The sequence below is a fragment of the Lichenostomus cassidix genome, chromosome 11 (genome assembly GCF_008360975.1).
Source record: "Lichenostomus cassidix isolate B80296 chromosome 11, HeHo_3.0, whole genome shotgun sequence".
Classification (NCBI taxonomy): domain Eukaryota; kingdom Metazoa; phylum Chordata; class Aves; order Passeriformes; family Meliphagidae; genus Lichenostomus; species Lichenostomus cassidix.
The window spans coordinates 4,636,609-4,653,786 of NC_139492.1; the positions used below are offsets into that span (position 1 = coordinate 4,636,609).

Genomic DNA, 17,178 nt, shown 5'->3' on the forward strand with positions numbered 1-17,178 from the left:
CCATTAAAACAGAAGGCAAAAAATGATTGAAGTTAACTTTATTCCAAAATATGTATAATTTACAGGACTAAGTGCTTCATTTGTGAACAAAACATTTCAGTACTTTTGAATAACTTACTAGTAGCTTTGTGTAACACTTCAGGTTCCAACAGAGGGAAATATGAAACAGTATTTTGGCACAAGGTTTTCTCTGCATGCAATAATGTAATTACAAGTTTCACAGTTACTAAGACAACATTCCTTCTTTGGGATTGTCACTTGTAAAATAGGTCTAAAAAATGAATGCTTGATTTTGTCTGCTCACTGCAAGTTTACTGGCTTAAATAGCAAGAATTAAACATGAACATCCTTTGAAAACTAAATTTGTCCACTAAATAAAAAAATCCCACCAGTAATGAAAAGAAAGATATTTTAAGGAAATTTCTCAGCCTTGCTGAGATAACTCACACATGCTTTGGGAAAGACTCACCCATGAGATTTATTACTCATTCATTCCAAATAATTACAAATTTAAATGAGATTGTAATCAGGTGTTGAATTCTTTAAGCTGTAAAGATATGGCCATCTTTCATATCTAGCTTTATCACAGATGCACTTGCAAACGTCTGTAGATGGAAGTACTGTCAATCTAGCTCTGCATGCAGGTGCTTGAAGCATGTAAAGCACTGGATGTTGTGAAATGTAGAGCTGACAACACCACAAGTCATCTATTATATTCCATTGCTAGTTGTTGAAGGTACTGTAAAGCCAGCATATGAAAAAGGATCACAAGTAAAGGGATGTCTGTTATTTAACTCGGCAGTTCCTTGAGGAGTTTCCACCGTTTCAGGCTGTCCAGTTACATTTCCAGGGAAGTAGTGAAGAGTGAAGAGTCACACACATGAACACAAACATTCCCTCACCCTGACTGCCAGGCTGAGCACTGAGTTCTGTTCATTGCATAGCAATGGCACTTGAAACAAGAGAATTCAGTCATGTTCTAAGCAGCAAGTCCTTCTCGCACACATTTAAATTCACATCAACTCCTAAGAAACAACAAGAACAAAAGAAACAGAAGATGCATGTTTGCACCATGCACTGAAGTTTGCTACCATTAAACAACTGTATCCTCACAGTGTTCCTGTTATCAATGGCAGCCTGTTCACAGGAGGCCAATCCTACCAGGACACAAGCATAGCAGCACCTTAAACCAAACAGGAATGAAAAAGCTTGCAAGGCCCAGAACATTACCAACATTTTGGTGTGAATGTATTTGGAACAGTAAACGGTACATTAAGATCATGTTTAAAAAAATCAGCACGTCAGAAATATATTAAAGCAAAGGAAGCTGTACAACCTTAATGATAAAGGCAAATACATTTGGTTCACCTCTGAGTTGCCATTTCAGGAACATGTTCTTTTGCAAGTTGAGCACCCTATGTTGATTCAGTTATCAGTTTTATTGACTTACCCTACATTTGAAAGGCTATTAAAATCCCCCTAGCCCCCTAAGACCCCAATCCTGCCAACTCCTATGTTTCTACCCAGCCTCAAAAAACCCCCTCAATTCACATGTTAGCAGCATAAGGATTTAAAAGAGTGGAAGGCAGCCATCCTTCTTTGTTCTGTTGCCACTACACAACTGAGGTCCATATGACTAACAGGGAAATTCAGCCTCTTGTTTTTAACAGAAACAAACAAGACTTTGTATGTGCCTTATAATAAAAATTTGTAAGGAGCAAGTTACATACATTAAGTTACAGACACTGATCGAGTCGTTCAAAGCTAGATGAGGCTTCGCAAGGTTTCTTTTGCAGCTGTTTAATTTACAGCTGGAAGTATACATACATTTTTTAAAATGCTTTCATATCCTTTGGAAGTGAAAACTTTCTAGACACAAGCAGCATTGCATAACTAAGAACATGTAGTGTTAGCAAACTCTGACTTAAAACTACCTATTTCTCTAGGCCAACAGAAAGAGCTGTCCCTACCCACAGCAGAAAGTATTTACAGGTATATTAGCAGAAATAGATACAAATAAAGCCATAAGTAGAAGAAACACATACTGTCATACAAACTTGTAGCATTCTGACAAACAAATACGGAAGGCAACAAGACAGACCTTTCATTTTTCAGCTTATTTGTGCTTATGTTCTCATAGAATTCAAGTCCCAAATCTGCCATTTCCTTTGTTCAAATCTTTATGCACTAAAGAAAAGCACAAACGAAACTACAAAACTATTAATTCAGCTTTATAATAGTGTTACACAGGCATCCAGATCAAGATCCAGCAATCACAGCTTAACAGAATTAAGCAGAAAACACAAAGGGTAAGTACACACAACATTAGTATCACTTCCAGAGAAAAAGTTGTGCTAAGAGGCTACAGAGAATCTGATGTTACTTTCTGTATAGCAGCTCTAATGGCAACAGAGGATAGAAACAAGAGTAAGATAGTACTGCTGACTAATACTTACAATACAGTGCCTTGAAAATCAAATCAGAGACAAACTGCAGGAAAAGGGAGATAAATATCATTTTAGTTCTACCCAGAAATAGTTCTGTCCGAAGTTTACTTTATAACAAAGGCAAAAATAGAAAAACAGCCTTTTCCAATAACTTGTTCAAATGTGAAGAATTCATAATATTCAGCAAGTGTTTCAGATCAGGTTTCATGAAGTTTAGTGTGGGGTTCACAGAACTATGAAGTCTGGTTGCAGTCTCCACATTTTCACAAAAATACTTGATAAATCCAAATTCAGTGACATAGGATCCATACCTGCTTCTGACTTTCATGAATAATTTATGGAGAACCAAATTTGTGAAGAAGTTAATTTTGGTCAGAATGACCCACTTCCCTCAGACAGTGCAGACATTCAATAATTTCTTAATACTGCACTTTCAATAAATGACTTCATGTTGTAATACTGTGTCCACCTAATTAAAGTACCAACTATTTTAAACCAATAGAATGAGTGAAAGGATTGTTATTTGCATGTTCTAATAAAACACACAAAGCTCAGAAATATTTTAATTACAAAGTACAATAATTGGGTCATGATTACATTGTAAGATTTCATCCACACAAACTTTTGGGTCTTTCCTGACAGTCCCTGACGCTAAGAGCTTTGGCTTACACAATAACATGGCAATTATCACTCTAATTTGTCATTTAGTTTCAAAGTACTTTAAACCTTGCTAGTCTCTCAGACGGCTACAACTCAAACCCTTCAGTAATCCTGCTCCTCAGCACCCAAGATTCCTTCTCTTGCAGAGTAGAGACTGACTTTCTAAATTCAGAGGGAAGGAACAGCTTCTACAGCTGTGGAAAATATCTTTTTTCCAAACCAGGTTTATAGTAACTGCACCTTTTTCAAGTGTCAGTACACACAACTTGCACATGGGAAACACAGAAATTAGTGTATGAAGAAGTGTTCTCTGGTATTCCAGCCAGGTAAAGAAAGGAGAAGTAAAAACACTTTAAAATGTGAAGTTGCAACATTACTAGAGAGATATTGCGATAGAATAAATTAACCTAATTTTGTTCTGTATCTTATCTCCCAATTTCAAAGTAGGCAGGTAAATATGAGTCAGTCATATCTTCAGAAGAAACAAAATTACAAGTGATGCCTTCCTTTTTCAAATATATCCCACCCTTCATAGGACAACTCCACATTCATTGTGAAACCTGGGGGAACTTTCCCCACAGCAGAATTACTGCTCTCCTGAGGAACAGCAAGATTCCATTCTGCAGTTTCTTCAGCCAGACTGGAAGTGTCTGAAATCATACCTAGAGACGTTAAAAAAATCATACAGGCAACACAGCTGGGGTTTCAGAAGGAAAATGGGAGTTTCAGGGTTAATCTAAACAGATTCTTTCCAGTAAACACACTTGCCATGGCAATTTAAAGAGTATTAAGAAAAGATTAAAAAAAAAAAAAGGAAAAAATAAAGGTATTGCTCATCTTCAACAAAAACAAGCTGGCTGCAATGGATGAGTAACAACTCCCACATCCTTGAGTTAAGAATATGCAGCACAAAGCATAGGGAGTCCTCAAAACCTAAGGCTTGGACATACATTTGCTGCTGGGCTGCATAGTAAATATGCAGCCAATACCTTCTCCTCTAACAATGGAGGAGAAAAGTCTGTTACAGGCCCAGGAATTTGACACAAAGAGTTTACTCTTTTCCTTCAGGGTTACAGAAACAAAAATCTGTCCAGGACAAAACCAGAGGCCTACATTTCACAGCTATTATAGTAACAGATAAAAATTACTTAAGGCCAAATTCCAACATACATTCACAACTGGCTTAATATATTTTCATGCAAATGAAAAATACTGCAAACAGTGGCATGAGGAGCAACATAAACGTTAAAAAGAAGATTCCAAGAGGTCATATGCATCTTCTCTGAAAAATCAGTTTCTATGAATTTGACTCTACTCAGGGAAACTCTAAAAGCTGCAGGAAGTGAGGGCTGTAGATCAATGTGCAAAAGTAAGATAGAGCTGTTCTGCAAGGGCTTCTATGAGCTGATCTCCCAGCTCTGTTGTATGGATTCCAATTGTTTTTGGAAGCTGGAAGTCCAGAAACAGGAGTCAAGGCGAGTGTTTTAAGGAATTTAATTGCCCATTTTTAAAGATTCCTCTTAAGGTAGTAGAGGTATAAACCATTGCAACATTTCTCGTTTCGTATCTCAATAAAGCTAGGAGAATTTCAGCAAAACCAAATGATTCCAGTCTCTGAGGCACACACATTGTAACATTTGCATCTTACAGACAGAAATAACTTAAGCAAATCCCTTCTGAAGACTCTGAAAATGTTAGTCCTATTTATTACACTAGCTAAAAGGACGACATACTAATTTTCCCTATAATTACGAATTCCAAGTTCTTTTCCTACCCTTCAAAGAGCATCAGTGCCACTCAGGGAAAAAAAAAAACCAAACTGCTTTCCACACACATTTTTAATAATAAATATTATCAACAATTCAAAAATCTCTATGTGTCTAGTGTGTTGGACAGGTATTTGGAAAATTTCAGCTTATGCAGGAGAAAGAGCTGTGAAGGCATAAAGTAAAAGACAATACGGCTGATTATGCTCATGCCGGATTTAAAATACAAGCTACTAAAAAAAGTAAACAGAAGTAGCTTACACTAATAGAATCCTCCCCCGTAAGTTCAGGGAAGCACCTCAATTGAACAGGTCAGGGTTTTGGTCCAGCACATTGGAACCCTGCATGTAAGCCAGGAACAGAGAGAGATACAGAGAACAACTTTAAAAGTTCTTCTACTTGAATGAAAGCAGTAACAGCTTTGTAGAGAAGTTTGAGAAAAAAACATAGGCACCACATAATTTTTTAAGGTTCAAATGTACATTAACATGTTACAGCCCCCCCTTTCTCCTCTATTTATACACACATAGTTTATGTAAAGTTACATATTCAATAGTGTACCTTCAGCATGAAAAGTCTCTTAGGTCAACTGCTCATGACAAGTACATTCAATAATGCAAAGTGGATCACTTGGTAAAGCCATCTCTCCCACCCCAATAAGTTAAATTCAAACCACAGGAAACAGTTATGTTACGTAGCACTCAGTGGCTGGGCTTGTCAGAGCTCTGGAACAAGGAGCACAGCTCTTCACAGGTCTGTGTTTCTACTGAACTGAACTGGGACTCCATTGTATTCCAGGCTATGTCAGCCAGAAGGAAGTCATCCATTGCTGTCTGTGTTTCATTGCTGGTAAGGAATAAACTCCCCAGATTCTCAAAGCAGCTATCCATAGTCTGTGTCTCAGCACTACTGAGCTGGACTTTGCTTTCAATATTCTGAGTAGGTATATTTTTAGTAGCCATATATACTTCTGTCTGGGTTTCTGTATCAGATGAGTCAGTGCTCATAGAGAAACTGGACTGTTTCAGAATACTTCCTAAAGGCAGATGGGTAGTGCTGTCCAAAAAGAAATTCAAGTCTGTCTGTGTCTGTGTATCAAACATCTCCAAACCTAAGAAGTTAGAATTGCCTCGGCAGTTATATGATTGAGTGGCACTATCTGAAAATAAGAAATCAGTCTGAGTTTCAATGTCCAGTGACTCCAAAACTGGCTCAGAGTTTAGGGGCTCACTCTCTTCAGTCTGAGTTTGGATATTGGATGCTGAAAAGAACTCTTCAATGTCGAAGTCTATCCCTGTGCTCTGTGATGGACCAGATGGAAGATGTGTGTCAGCATTAGAACTTGTCTCAGACAAAAGGCCACGATTATCCAGTGTCTGCCCAGACATGTTTCCTGAAAAGATGTTTTCCAGATCACTCAGCAGGTCCATCGTCTGGGTTTGATTATCTGTTGTATTTTGAGGTGGAAGTATATTGGTCTGTGTATTGAAGCTGATAAGGGATTCAGACTTTACCGTATCCTGATTCAGGCTCTTGCAGCTACTTCTTTGCACCAAGGTTTGATCTATATTTGCAGGCATTAAGTTGTTTTCTGGAAGTTCAATGTGTGTAGAAACATTGTATGATGAAGGAACATTGTCAAAGATGTCACTGCACATCACAGCCTGGTCCATCTGCACTCTTCCATCAATACAGTCCTGTGTCCTACTGGTTTGAGTCTCTCTGGAAATGCCACACGTTGGAAAACAGCCTTGACTGAAAGCATCAGTCTGAGCAGCTATGGATGAAGTCAGTTTGGAAGCAGGCAGCAGTGTCTGTGTCTGTACACTGATGGGTAATGAAACCTGGGAACTGAATGACAGATCTGTCTGAGAACAAGAAGACACAGAAGAATTGGGAGTCCAGGCTGCAGCTGGTACAAAGTTCTGTGAGATGTAAGATAAGTCAGTCTGAATATTTATTGAAGAAATTTTGTTCTTGTGACAAACATTCCCCAGCTCTTGCCCTGTGTTATTCAATGTAACCTTGTCCAACTCAACTTGCACACCAGTACTTACTGGTTCACGATCACCAGAACTTGTCACTTTTGAAACAGGCATACTATCTTTAAATACAAGTGTTTCTGCCTCTAGGGCTGGAATCAGGATTCCTATAGATTGAGGCAATAAATGAACAGTACTTACAACTGAACCTTGATTATCAACAGTCACTACAGCAGGTTTGACAGAAGGGTCTGTTGCAGATACATACACTGGCAAGTGAGCAACCTGCATCACTGGAAGTTTAACCAAAGCCACCTTGGGCTTGGGTAAAAGCATCTTTGGTGCACATTTTGGCTGCATTTGGTTCGTGAAGTTAGAACTGCAGGAGCCTTCAAGAGAGGCCACTACTTTCACTTCAGAGGACTCCAATTCCTGAGAACCAGGAGCAGTATTGTGTGTTTTCATGAATGCTTCATTTGCTTTCTCTGCCAACTGCTGATTATGTATGGAGGTTTCCATTTTCCTTTTCTTACTAGGAGGATCCCTGTGAATATGAAATGAATAATTTATACTTCTTTCAAACACAGAACATCTGCTTTCCATTCTTTTGAGTCATTGCACTGAAAATACAAACTGAAGTCACAGATGAGGCTGGATACAAGAAGACAATCCAGATTAAAACATAAAAAGACCTAATGAAGCTCAGTTTTGTTAAATGTCATTCCTCACTCTCTCATTTTAAAAAAGAATAGAGATTATCTCTTTTATGGAGACCTTTTTCCAAATGGAGGTGCAAGTTTACATGGTTTCTTCCCCTTTGCACATTAAGCACTCCAATTTGAATACTTCTAATGTGTTATTTTGACACTGACTCAGACTTAGCATTGATGGGGAAGATCTCTTAAAATCAATGCACAGGTAATGGCCTCTCATGGAAATGGAAGATAAAATTAGCAATCCTTCACACAAAACTTATATTTTGCAGCAGCTGAACCCCAAAGAAAGGCAGGTTAGGCCTCAGAAAGTAGATTGCCCTTTATGAAATATAAGTACACATTAAAACTATAAATCTAAACATGCACAGATAGGCAGTAAAAAATAAATCCACCAACAATTGCAATGATGACTAGACTGTACAAGAAAATAACCTGAGCTACATTCCACACCTCAGTTACCAGCTACAAACATTTCCAAATCATCTCTACTCTCACAGAACTGTAAAAGCAGATGCAACAAGAACCAGCAGCATTTTTGCCAAGCACTGCAGTGTCATCAGTACTTTTTGTTTTCTACGTAGGGAAACCAGATCTTACTGATTAGATGATCACGCTGCCTTCAACAAAACAGAAACTCCCAAAAGCAACAAAGAAACTGCAAACTGCTTTGCAGCTAAAACTACATGATCTTATTTCCTATTTAATCAACAGAGAGGAGACAAAAAAGGCAGCACACGAGACACACAGGACTTGGTGATGAATGCATCATGATTTCACTGCTTCACTTTTACCTGTGTTCTGCAGGAATTTCATGGCCAGTTCTGTAAATGTGAGACAGTAATGCTGTTCTGCTGGCATAAGGGCACCCACAAGTACACTGGAAAGTCTTGCCACAGACCTCTATATGCCGTTTCAAATACCATTCTGTGCCATAGGAGTTACTACATTTATCGCATTTGTGCTTCTTTTCAGCATGCATTTTCATAAAGTGCTAGAATACACAAGGGAAAGTAAACATTAGCTTTCAGTGAAGATTTAAAAAAAAATCATGTTTAGGGGAGAAAATATTTGCAATTTTTTAGCTGCTTAGTAGCACCGAAGTGTAGCATTAATTATTTTTTTAAAGTCTTACTACAAATAAGCTAAAGAAATCAATGGAGAGAATCTGAAGTCTACAAATCTGCTGATGCTACATGCATGTTAAAGAGGCAGATAAACATTTATCTATCCTAATGCCACTGAAGGTTTCCTGTGGACATGAATAAATCTATAGATCAATTTTGCCAAAGAGCATAGTAAGTATGTGTTGCAACATGTGCACATTTCAGAAGATCTACAACCAAGCAAACAATCTCAAGTCATACAGAGATGACACCAGAGCAAACATCAAATTTTTTCCTTTTCATTTATGGCACCAAATGCCAGCCACTCAGCTCCTATGGTGTCCCCAGCTCAGCACAGGTAACCAACAGCAGTGCAGTGCTCTTTTTGCTCACTGATGCAGAAACAAGTCTTACATGTTTTCTTAAACAAGCTAACTAGTAAACAAATGCATTTTGATATTAAAGCAAAGAAAAACTCAATTCCTGACCACTTGAAAAAGCAGTTAAAAGCATAGCCACAGTTTAAACATTTATCAGGTGCTACTGTGATTTTTTTCCCCCTCTTCTTTAATCTTTCTCCATCTATTTAATTTGTGGAGAGGGGCTCTGTTCTAGTTTAGAAGAACACACTGGCATCTGCCTGATCAAAAGGTTCTAGTCCTCTAATATCAACATGCAAACATGCAAACTCATGAATCATATGGCACTTTAAGTTGCTGCATACAGCTCTCCAACTTCTGGCTATGTGCTGAGAGGCTTTGAGGATATCTGTATGCAGAAGTGCACACTCTCTGGAGTAGAGACAGGACTGAATCAGTGCGAAAATACTTTAGGAAACAGGAATACCTGTTTTACAAGAGAAAATTGGGAAAATGGTCTGTTTGGTCCTCTAGGGCAGCCTTCAATAGGACAGCAGTAGAATTTCTGTGAAGTTTTCAAACCCTTTCTTACTGGTGCATTAAGTTTTCCATCCTGAAAAAGAACCAATTGAGAAGTTGACAATTCTACAGGTTTGCATATTCAAGACAATATTCAGAATACACATCAACTATGGCTGGCTGAGTTTACACATCTCAGTGAGTTGAAAGCACTTTCCTACATGATTTGAAGGTTCATGGAGTTTCTCCCCTATGTGGATGCCACTTTGCAAATATCCCATCAAAATTAACAGGTGCAATTACAACAAGCTCTATGGAGTAGTGGTACTGTACTTTTACCAAAACACTCCATGCCCCATGCTTCATGTTATTTGAAGCAAAAAAAAATTCCATACAGTTACTACCCTAGACTGCTGATTCAACGTGGTTTTACTTGTTAGTAGCAGAGTACTTGAACCTCCATTAAGATTAGTCACTGAAACACAATACTTCCTTGATGTTAGAATTTTGTTAGCACTATTTAGAGTTTACTTGTAATAAAATGAAAAATGCCAAGTATGCTCTGCCACTTAATTTAGATCATAAACCAAATCTCACTTAAGTCTGTGAAACAACTGGTATGCTAATTCTGAGCCTCCAAACATTAAGTGACCAATCTATCCAGGCTTTCCATGTGAACTGTCTCACTGAGCCCCACATCTACACAGAAAAAAAGCAACACAGCTTGCTCAAAGAGAACCTCAAAAGTACATATAAGAGGGACATATTAATGGGATTGTCCAGATTGTTCAACCACATAAATCCCTTCCTACTGAGGACACAGGCATGGAAACCAGATGACACATACCTCTAGACATACCCTATCTGAAAGGGTCTCAGTGGAAGCATCAGGCACCTGTGTCTAAGCAAAAAATTAAAAGTGAACTATTTCAAATCTGATGCTCAGAGTAGCTGTGAGTCTTCTTCCATTCTGAGACTGAATAGGAGGCCAAACATAGCTCCTACAGCCAGTTACTGCAGTCCATGATGGCATCCCCAAGATGATTTTTCAGGGAAGAATTTACAGGACCGTGCCCTGTTTGAACTCTGCACCTGATTTTCCTTAGCATGAGCAGAGTGAGCAGTCAGTAGTGGAAGGATGACTTCACACCAGTCACTCCCTAACCACCTCTTTGGGCAGATCTCCAGCTGGTCCCGTTTACACAGGTTACACCAAACACAGAGAATCCAAAAAGCACAACAGTCCTCCCACGTGAAGCAAAGTATGTGCCTCAGCTGCCAGGGCCCTAAGGGCTCCACTGCTCACACCCCCACTTCCTACCTACCTGCAGTTACTTACAACCCAACAATGCTGTCCTGAACCACTCATACCTTGCTTTTGAAGCCCTCTCATTTACACCTCAGGCAGCTGCAGAGGGGGATATTTCAATGATTTTGTTTTCCCTCAAATCACCTCTTAAGCTAAGATATTCTGTGATATTGTAAAATACTGTAATCCCTTCAAGCAATATTTCAGTTATATTTTCACACACTCAACACTGCTACTTTTTGACATTGCCACAAGTTCATTTTTATTAATGACATGCCAGACTCAAACAAGCAACGTTTAGAGCCTCTTGATCAAAATGATCAGCTGCCGTATCAAGAAAATCTGGAATAATTCTCTAAAAAGGGAGTTTTCATGTAACATTTTAACCTTCTAAGCACCTTTATGTACAGCAGTTTTTCCTGTGGACAGCCCTGTCCATAAACAGGCCAGTTCCATCTCTGCTGAATCATCACTGTGACTATTGTTGTACCTCCCAGAGCCACTGCCCCAAACAGGAACATGACACAAAGAAATCTCGTTGTTCCAGCCCCAATTCCAGTTTTTAACCCTGACTTTACACATAACACTTTCATCAGATGTCAGTCTCAAAGTCCTCAGGAGAAAAGAAAGACCTGTCTGTAAGTCAAAGCTATATTTGGCCTCTCCCACTGCAGAAGAAATCAATGTGCTGAGTAACTGGCAATTGGAGTTACTTATTCCTAAATAAAATGTTATTAAGTGTGTTATATTTAATGTCACAACCCAACAACCGACAGGGCAATATGGGAAACATGTTCAGGCACTTAACAGGTAAACCACAGGTTACTTAAAACTACTGAAATACTAAGGTATAGAATAATACCAAGTGTTTAAAAGCTTTATAAACACCAGTAGGATGCTTTTTTTAACAGCTGGAACATAGCCTTTGGTGGCAGAGACCACAAAAAAAATTTGTTGTGACAAGTTGAGAGATACTCTACACATATAAGATATTGTGTAGAGGACAACTGTATACAAACAGTAATCTTGTTTTGACCTATTCCAAGTCCTTGTGGCTCTAAATGATCAATCTTCCATCTTCTCAAAGCCCACCTGGCCAGTCCTATTTCAGACATTCTCACAGCTCCCTTCCTTACATAGCTGATTTTAAGTCCCAAGTTTCTAAAACCCCCACCCCAAAAATTATTGGCAGCTATTGGTCCAACAAACTTCTCCCAGTGCAGACACTGGCACTGTAAGGAACACTGACAGGGCTTGTGACCACAACTTGGGAAACGGGAAGTAACAGTCCCTGCCACCAACTTGGTCAAGGTGAACTTAGTGACATCTTGCTTTCCTGCCCCAGAAAGGCTTACTCCAAAGGATTAATTTAAAATGATGTTGCAGTAGACTTTAGCCAACTATTTAAAACACGGGAGTTTTTGCAGCAGAAGCTCAACCATTTCTTTACTAAATAGGATATGGAGAGAAGTGCATTTATTCTTATTGTAACAACTATTGTGATAGTGCAGTATTTGAGTAACCTATGCCAAAGTTTTGCTACCCTTTCCAGGTCACACTGACTACAGCCTCCCTGTTAACACAGGGATCCACAGAATCCTCTCCTTTACATGAACCCTTCTAGTTTCATTTTAAACTACACAGAAGCAGTTTCCCTATTTCCCATAAAATAATATAGACAAAAGACCAAAGAATTAAAATAAAAAATTCAGCTCTAATATATTAAGTGTCAGTTTATATCCATTGCTCCCTTTCTTTTTTATTGACTTATCCTCTGTCAAGGAGCCAGAAAATAAAGAGTTGCATATCAACACTTCATGTCTTCTCTTGTTAGGCCAAACAAGCCAATTTCTTCTAATTTCTCTTTGTCAGAAACACTTGCCATTCATCACCCTCAGAGAATATCTCTCTGCCATATTTTAGGATCACCCTTCTCCCAGCAGCATTACCCTAAATGCTCATTGGTGTATGACCAAATTGTTTTGCAAGTGTTTCCCACCTCAGGTTATTTCTGTTACAAACCAGTGCTGAGCAAAATTTTTGTTATCACTTCACAAGACCAAAACCTTGTAGTGCTACACTTGACTCTGTTTTTACAGAGAAATCTTGTTTCCTTACCTAAATGTCCTTCCTTTGCCACAGCAACCCCTCGTGGGTTTTGGTATCAAAACATCCTACTGGTGCCACTTTTATTAATGAAAATTAACCAAGTCATCCTCTTGTCTCTTCACTAGTGCTATGTTCTCTCCTTCCTCATTAGTTTCTTCCCATCCATTTGCCACGTCACCTCTCCACTTTATATTTCACTAATAAATGCAATCTACTAAATTCTTTTTATCTGGGGAATCAGCTATCTCTTCAAAGGGAATACCAATACTAAAATATTTAGCCTCCCTTAAGCCTCAACAACATTTTACTCTCAATTACAATGCCCTTGAAACAAGTCAAGAAGTTTTTGAAAATCTGCATCCCTCCACATTTCAGTATTTATTCCAGGCTATCACAAGATCCAGTAATTAGGTGTATGGAGTATGCTCTAATTCTACAAGGCACTGATGGTTAACAGCACGCTGGGTGAGAAAGCAGCATTTCCTCACCCATCACACCCCGAGTTATGTAACCCACCAGCTGCAGTGCACGCTCAGAGCATCAGCTCACAACCAAAATGACTCTGCTGACCTGAAAGAACACTTTGAACTTCTCCTGTACCTCCCCCCGCCACGAACACATGAGATTTAACACATAACCCACAGTAAAGTTGATAGTACATATAGGAAATGAAATTAAAACATCCCAGAGACAGGAGACAGCAAGTACACTTGAAACTATTTCCTTTTCTTCCTCCAACGAGCACGTGAGACCCACACTTGGCTTTATAGGCATTTCACAAAACAGGAATGTTTATTGTTTGCCCACTGAGGCTGCACTTTCGGAATGCAGCTATGAATGCTGCACTTGAAGTTTTCCAGGAATGCAATTTGTCCTTGCACACTTGGCATTATGATTTTGGGAAAAGCAAGGATATCTTTCTGAAAGGCCCACACTCACTGTGTGCCTGCTGAACTGTGGTTCTCCTCCCCCACAGCTTTGCTCAGGAGTATTATGGAAATGAGGGCTTGTTTCCAAAATGGCATCCATCTGTTTTGTTTTTTTTTTTAGCTCAGACATTTTTTAAAAAAACAAACAAAACCCCAGCATAGCAGCCCTCGGCGTTGGGATGGAGATGGTTTGCCAGCTGATAAGGTTAGGAAACGCTGCATGTTTGCACAGCACTTCACAAATGGGGCTTTAAAGTCTTACTGCAGAAAGATAGGCGATAAGCAAGTAAAAAAAACAGAAGCTGAGTCCCTAAGAACTCTTCACTGCCTGAGGTATGTTTACAAAAATGTACAAAATTGGTTATTTTCTGTAAGTAATTTTGGAGGAATCCTCAACACAACTGCTCAGCCTGTGCACACACACACTTGTGAATTTACTCATGGTCCTGCAGGGGCCTTTCACAAGGGGAGATTTAAACAAGAAACACTTTATTCCCATCTGGAATCACAGAATGGTTTCGGCTGGAACGGGACCTTGAACATCACCTTGTTCCACCCCTCTGCCATGGCAGGGACACATGCCACTGTCCCAGCTTGCTCCAAGTCCCATCCAGCATGGCCTTGGGCACTGCCAGGGATAGGGCAGCCACAGCTTCTCTGGGCACCCTGAGCCAGGGCCTCGCCATCCTCACACTGAAGAACTTCCTTCTTATATCTAATCTAAACCTCCTCTCTTTCAATTTTAACCCATTCCCCTTTGTCCTGCTACTCCAGGCTCTTGTAAATAGTCTTGCCCCATCCTCCCTGTGAGTTCCCCTCAGGTACTGCAAGGCCGCAATTAGGTCACCCCGAAACATCCCCTTTTCCAGGCTGAACAATCCCAATTCTCTCAGAATCTCTCGGCAGAATCCCAGTTCTTCTCCGGGCGGGGAATCACGCCCGCACTCCATCTCACTACGAACCAAACCCAGCACAGCCGACACCGCAGCCCCCCGGCCCCGGAGCAGAACCCGAGCCGGCCGCAGGCCCCGGGGCGGAACGCGGCGCTGCGCCACCACACAGCCCCGCAGCCCGGCGGGGGGCCGAGCGGAGGGGGCGGCGGGGCCGGCCCGGCCTCACGGCGGTACCTGGAGCGGGTGCGCCTTGCTGAGGTGCATGTTGAGGGCCGGGCTGTTGGGCAGCACCTTCCCGCAGCCGGGCACGGTGCACAGGATGTTGGTCCGCACTTGGGACAGCTCTGTCACCGAGGGCCGCACCAGCTCCCCGGCGGGCGGCATGTCCCTCACGGGCGCGGGGGGCCGCCCCAAGCCCCCGCCACGCCGCCCGGCCGCCGCCGCCATGTTGCTGTCAGCTGCTCGGCCCCCGCGCCGCTTCCGGGGGCGGTGGCCAATCGGCGGCGGCGCTGCTGAATATTCATGAGGCACGTGGCGCGGCCCCGCCCCCGCCCGACAGCGCCCCGCGGCGGATGAGAACGGTGCGGCCGCGCGCGGGTCCGTGCGCGCTCCCGCGGCGCAAAAGCCGCACGGTGCGGAGCGAGAGCAGCGGGACACGGGACAAGAGACACGGGACAGGAGACACGGGACTCACTCCTGCGCACACCGCGCTCAGGCGGCTCCGCTGCACGGCGGAGGGGCTGCGTTCATTGTGTTACACCGGGGAGAGGCAGAGGCACTGCTGCTCGGTGACAGGAGCCGAGGGAGGGAATGGCTGGAGCTCTGGCGGGAGGGCGAGGTTGGATATTAGGAAAACTCCCCCGGGGAACTGGTCACAGAGCTCAAGGAGCATTTGGGAAACACTCTTAGGCACAGAGTGGGATAGTTGGGGTGTCCTGTGCAGTGCCAGGAGTTGGACTTGACAAGCCTTATGGGTTCCTTCTGGCTCAGAAAATTCTATTATTTACTGTTGGTAGAACCATCAACACAACCCACAGACGTTTTTCCCCTATAGCTGGTCAAGTTTAAGGGAAAAGATGCACAACACCATTTATTGGGTAAGAGTTATGCTATAGGTGTAGCTCTAGGCTGTGTGTTCCTCCTGCAGCCCTTTGCCCTCAGCTGCATGTGTTCCGCTGCTTGGGATTACCACGGAATAGTTTGGCTTGAAGGGGACCTTCAAAGGTCATCTAGTCCAACCCCAAACTTCCAACTTGCTGGAAGAGACCAGCTTGAGTGGGGAAGACAAGATTAGTCTCCACATTCCCCCTTTGCCTTACCTTCTCACCTCCTCGATGGGGACATCTGGTCAGCAAGAGGGAACCCAGGAGCTGCAGCTGTGTTTTCTGACAAATTAACAAATACACACCTCCTTGCTTGGAAATGCTGCGTACTTCCTGGAATAACTCAGCTTACAGTAAATTAGAGATGAAACATCTCTAAAAATCAGAGATACCAAAAGGGGATATTAAAAAGGGGATGGAGGCTGCCTTTCCCAGAAACAAGAGGCAGTAGGCCAGATACTCACAGTGTTCTAGAGCATTTGGGAACTTTACCTTTATGGTAAATCATTGCCATGTCAGGCATTTAGGTTATTTGGGAGAGAGCATTATGGAGAACAAGTTGCACAGAGTGAAATGTATGCTGGAATCTTAATGGATCTGAATCCTGAAAGTATGAGCGAGACATGTTAAGAGCCAAGTCTTAATGTCTATCACACCAAACCTGGAATTCTTCCAGAATCCTAATATTAAGTATTTTGTCAAATCAGCATTTAAATCACACAGGTGAAATTCCTAAAATCCTAAAACCACTAGCAGATAGTCCTAAACCTCTTTTCATGTGTGAGTTATAGATAGGGAAAACCAAATCAAAAATATATTTGTATATGATAAGTAATGTTTTCAAGTCAGGCCAAACAAACTTTTATGAGAAGGCTTAATTTGCACATTTATTTACAGTCTGGAAACAAAAACGTGCCCATACAACCCATTGAAATAAAGCTGCTTCTGCATACTGAGATATTGAACATATACTGGAAATTCCACATACACCAAGTACACACAAAGAAATCCAGATAGCAGAATCAAAAATAAACACTTGTCCATTTTAACTGAATCTTCAGATAAAATCCATCTCAAAAACCAACGCAGCAAATATCCATACAATTACCAACGTTTACCAACTCTAAAGAACTTCAATGCAAAGCTGTTTGCATTAGTGACTGTTGCCATCTTGATTCCATAATCTTTGTCCTCAAGCAGAAAAACAGTGCCAACATGGTGACAAGGATTACAGAAGGATCAAATAGTGAGATGTTCTAAAACACATCCCTTCCACAAAAGAA

At 41.2% G+C, this 17,178-nt stretch overlaps 1 protein-coding gene across 1 annotated transcript; it reads right to left on the reverse strand.

Annotated features, from left to right (window-relative positions):
• Positions 1 to 21: 21 nt before the first annotated feature.
• On the reverse strand, positions 22 to 15,278 carry ATMIN (ATM interactor). The gene is made up of 4 exons (XM_085071472.1): positions 15,027 to 15,278; positions 9,521 to 9,646; positions 8,363 to 8,562; positions 22 to 7,399 (listed from the first exon to the last, which is right to left on the reverse strand). Exons 1-4 carry the CDS (start codon positions 15,237 to 15,239, stop codon positions 5,575 to 5,577), a joined length of 2,364 nt encoding a protein of 787 aa, XP_084927598.1. The 5' UTR covers positions 15,240 to 15,278; the 3' UTR covers positions 22 to 5,574.
• Between the last annotated feature and the right edge of the window lie 1,900 nt (positions 15,279 to 17,178).

What these genes read in the sequence shown, in the direction of transcription:
- ATMIN (XM_085071472.1), bottom strand. Translation starts at nt 15,239, where the DNA reads ATGGCGGCGGCGGCCGGGCGGCGTGGCGGGGGCTTGGGGCGGCCCCCC. An exon ending in AATTTTCTCTTGTAAAACAG is followed by an intron (nt 8,563 to 9,520) that starts GTATTCCTGTTT and finishes TGTGTATTCTAG; the next exon opens with CACTTTATGAAAATGCATGC. An exon ending in GAAATTCCTGCAGAACACAG is followed by an intron (nt 7,400 to 8,362) that starts GTAAAAGTGAAG and finishes TCATATTCACAG; the next exon opens with GGATCCTCCTAGTAAGAAAA.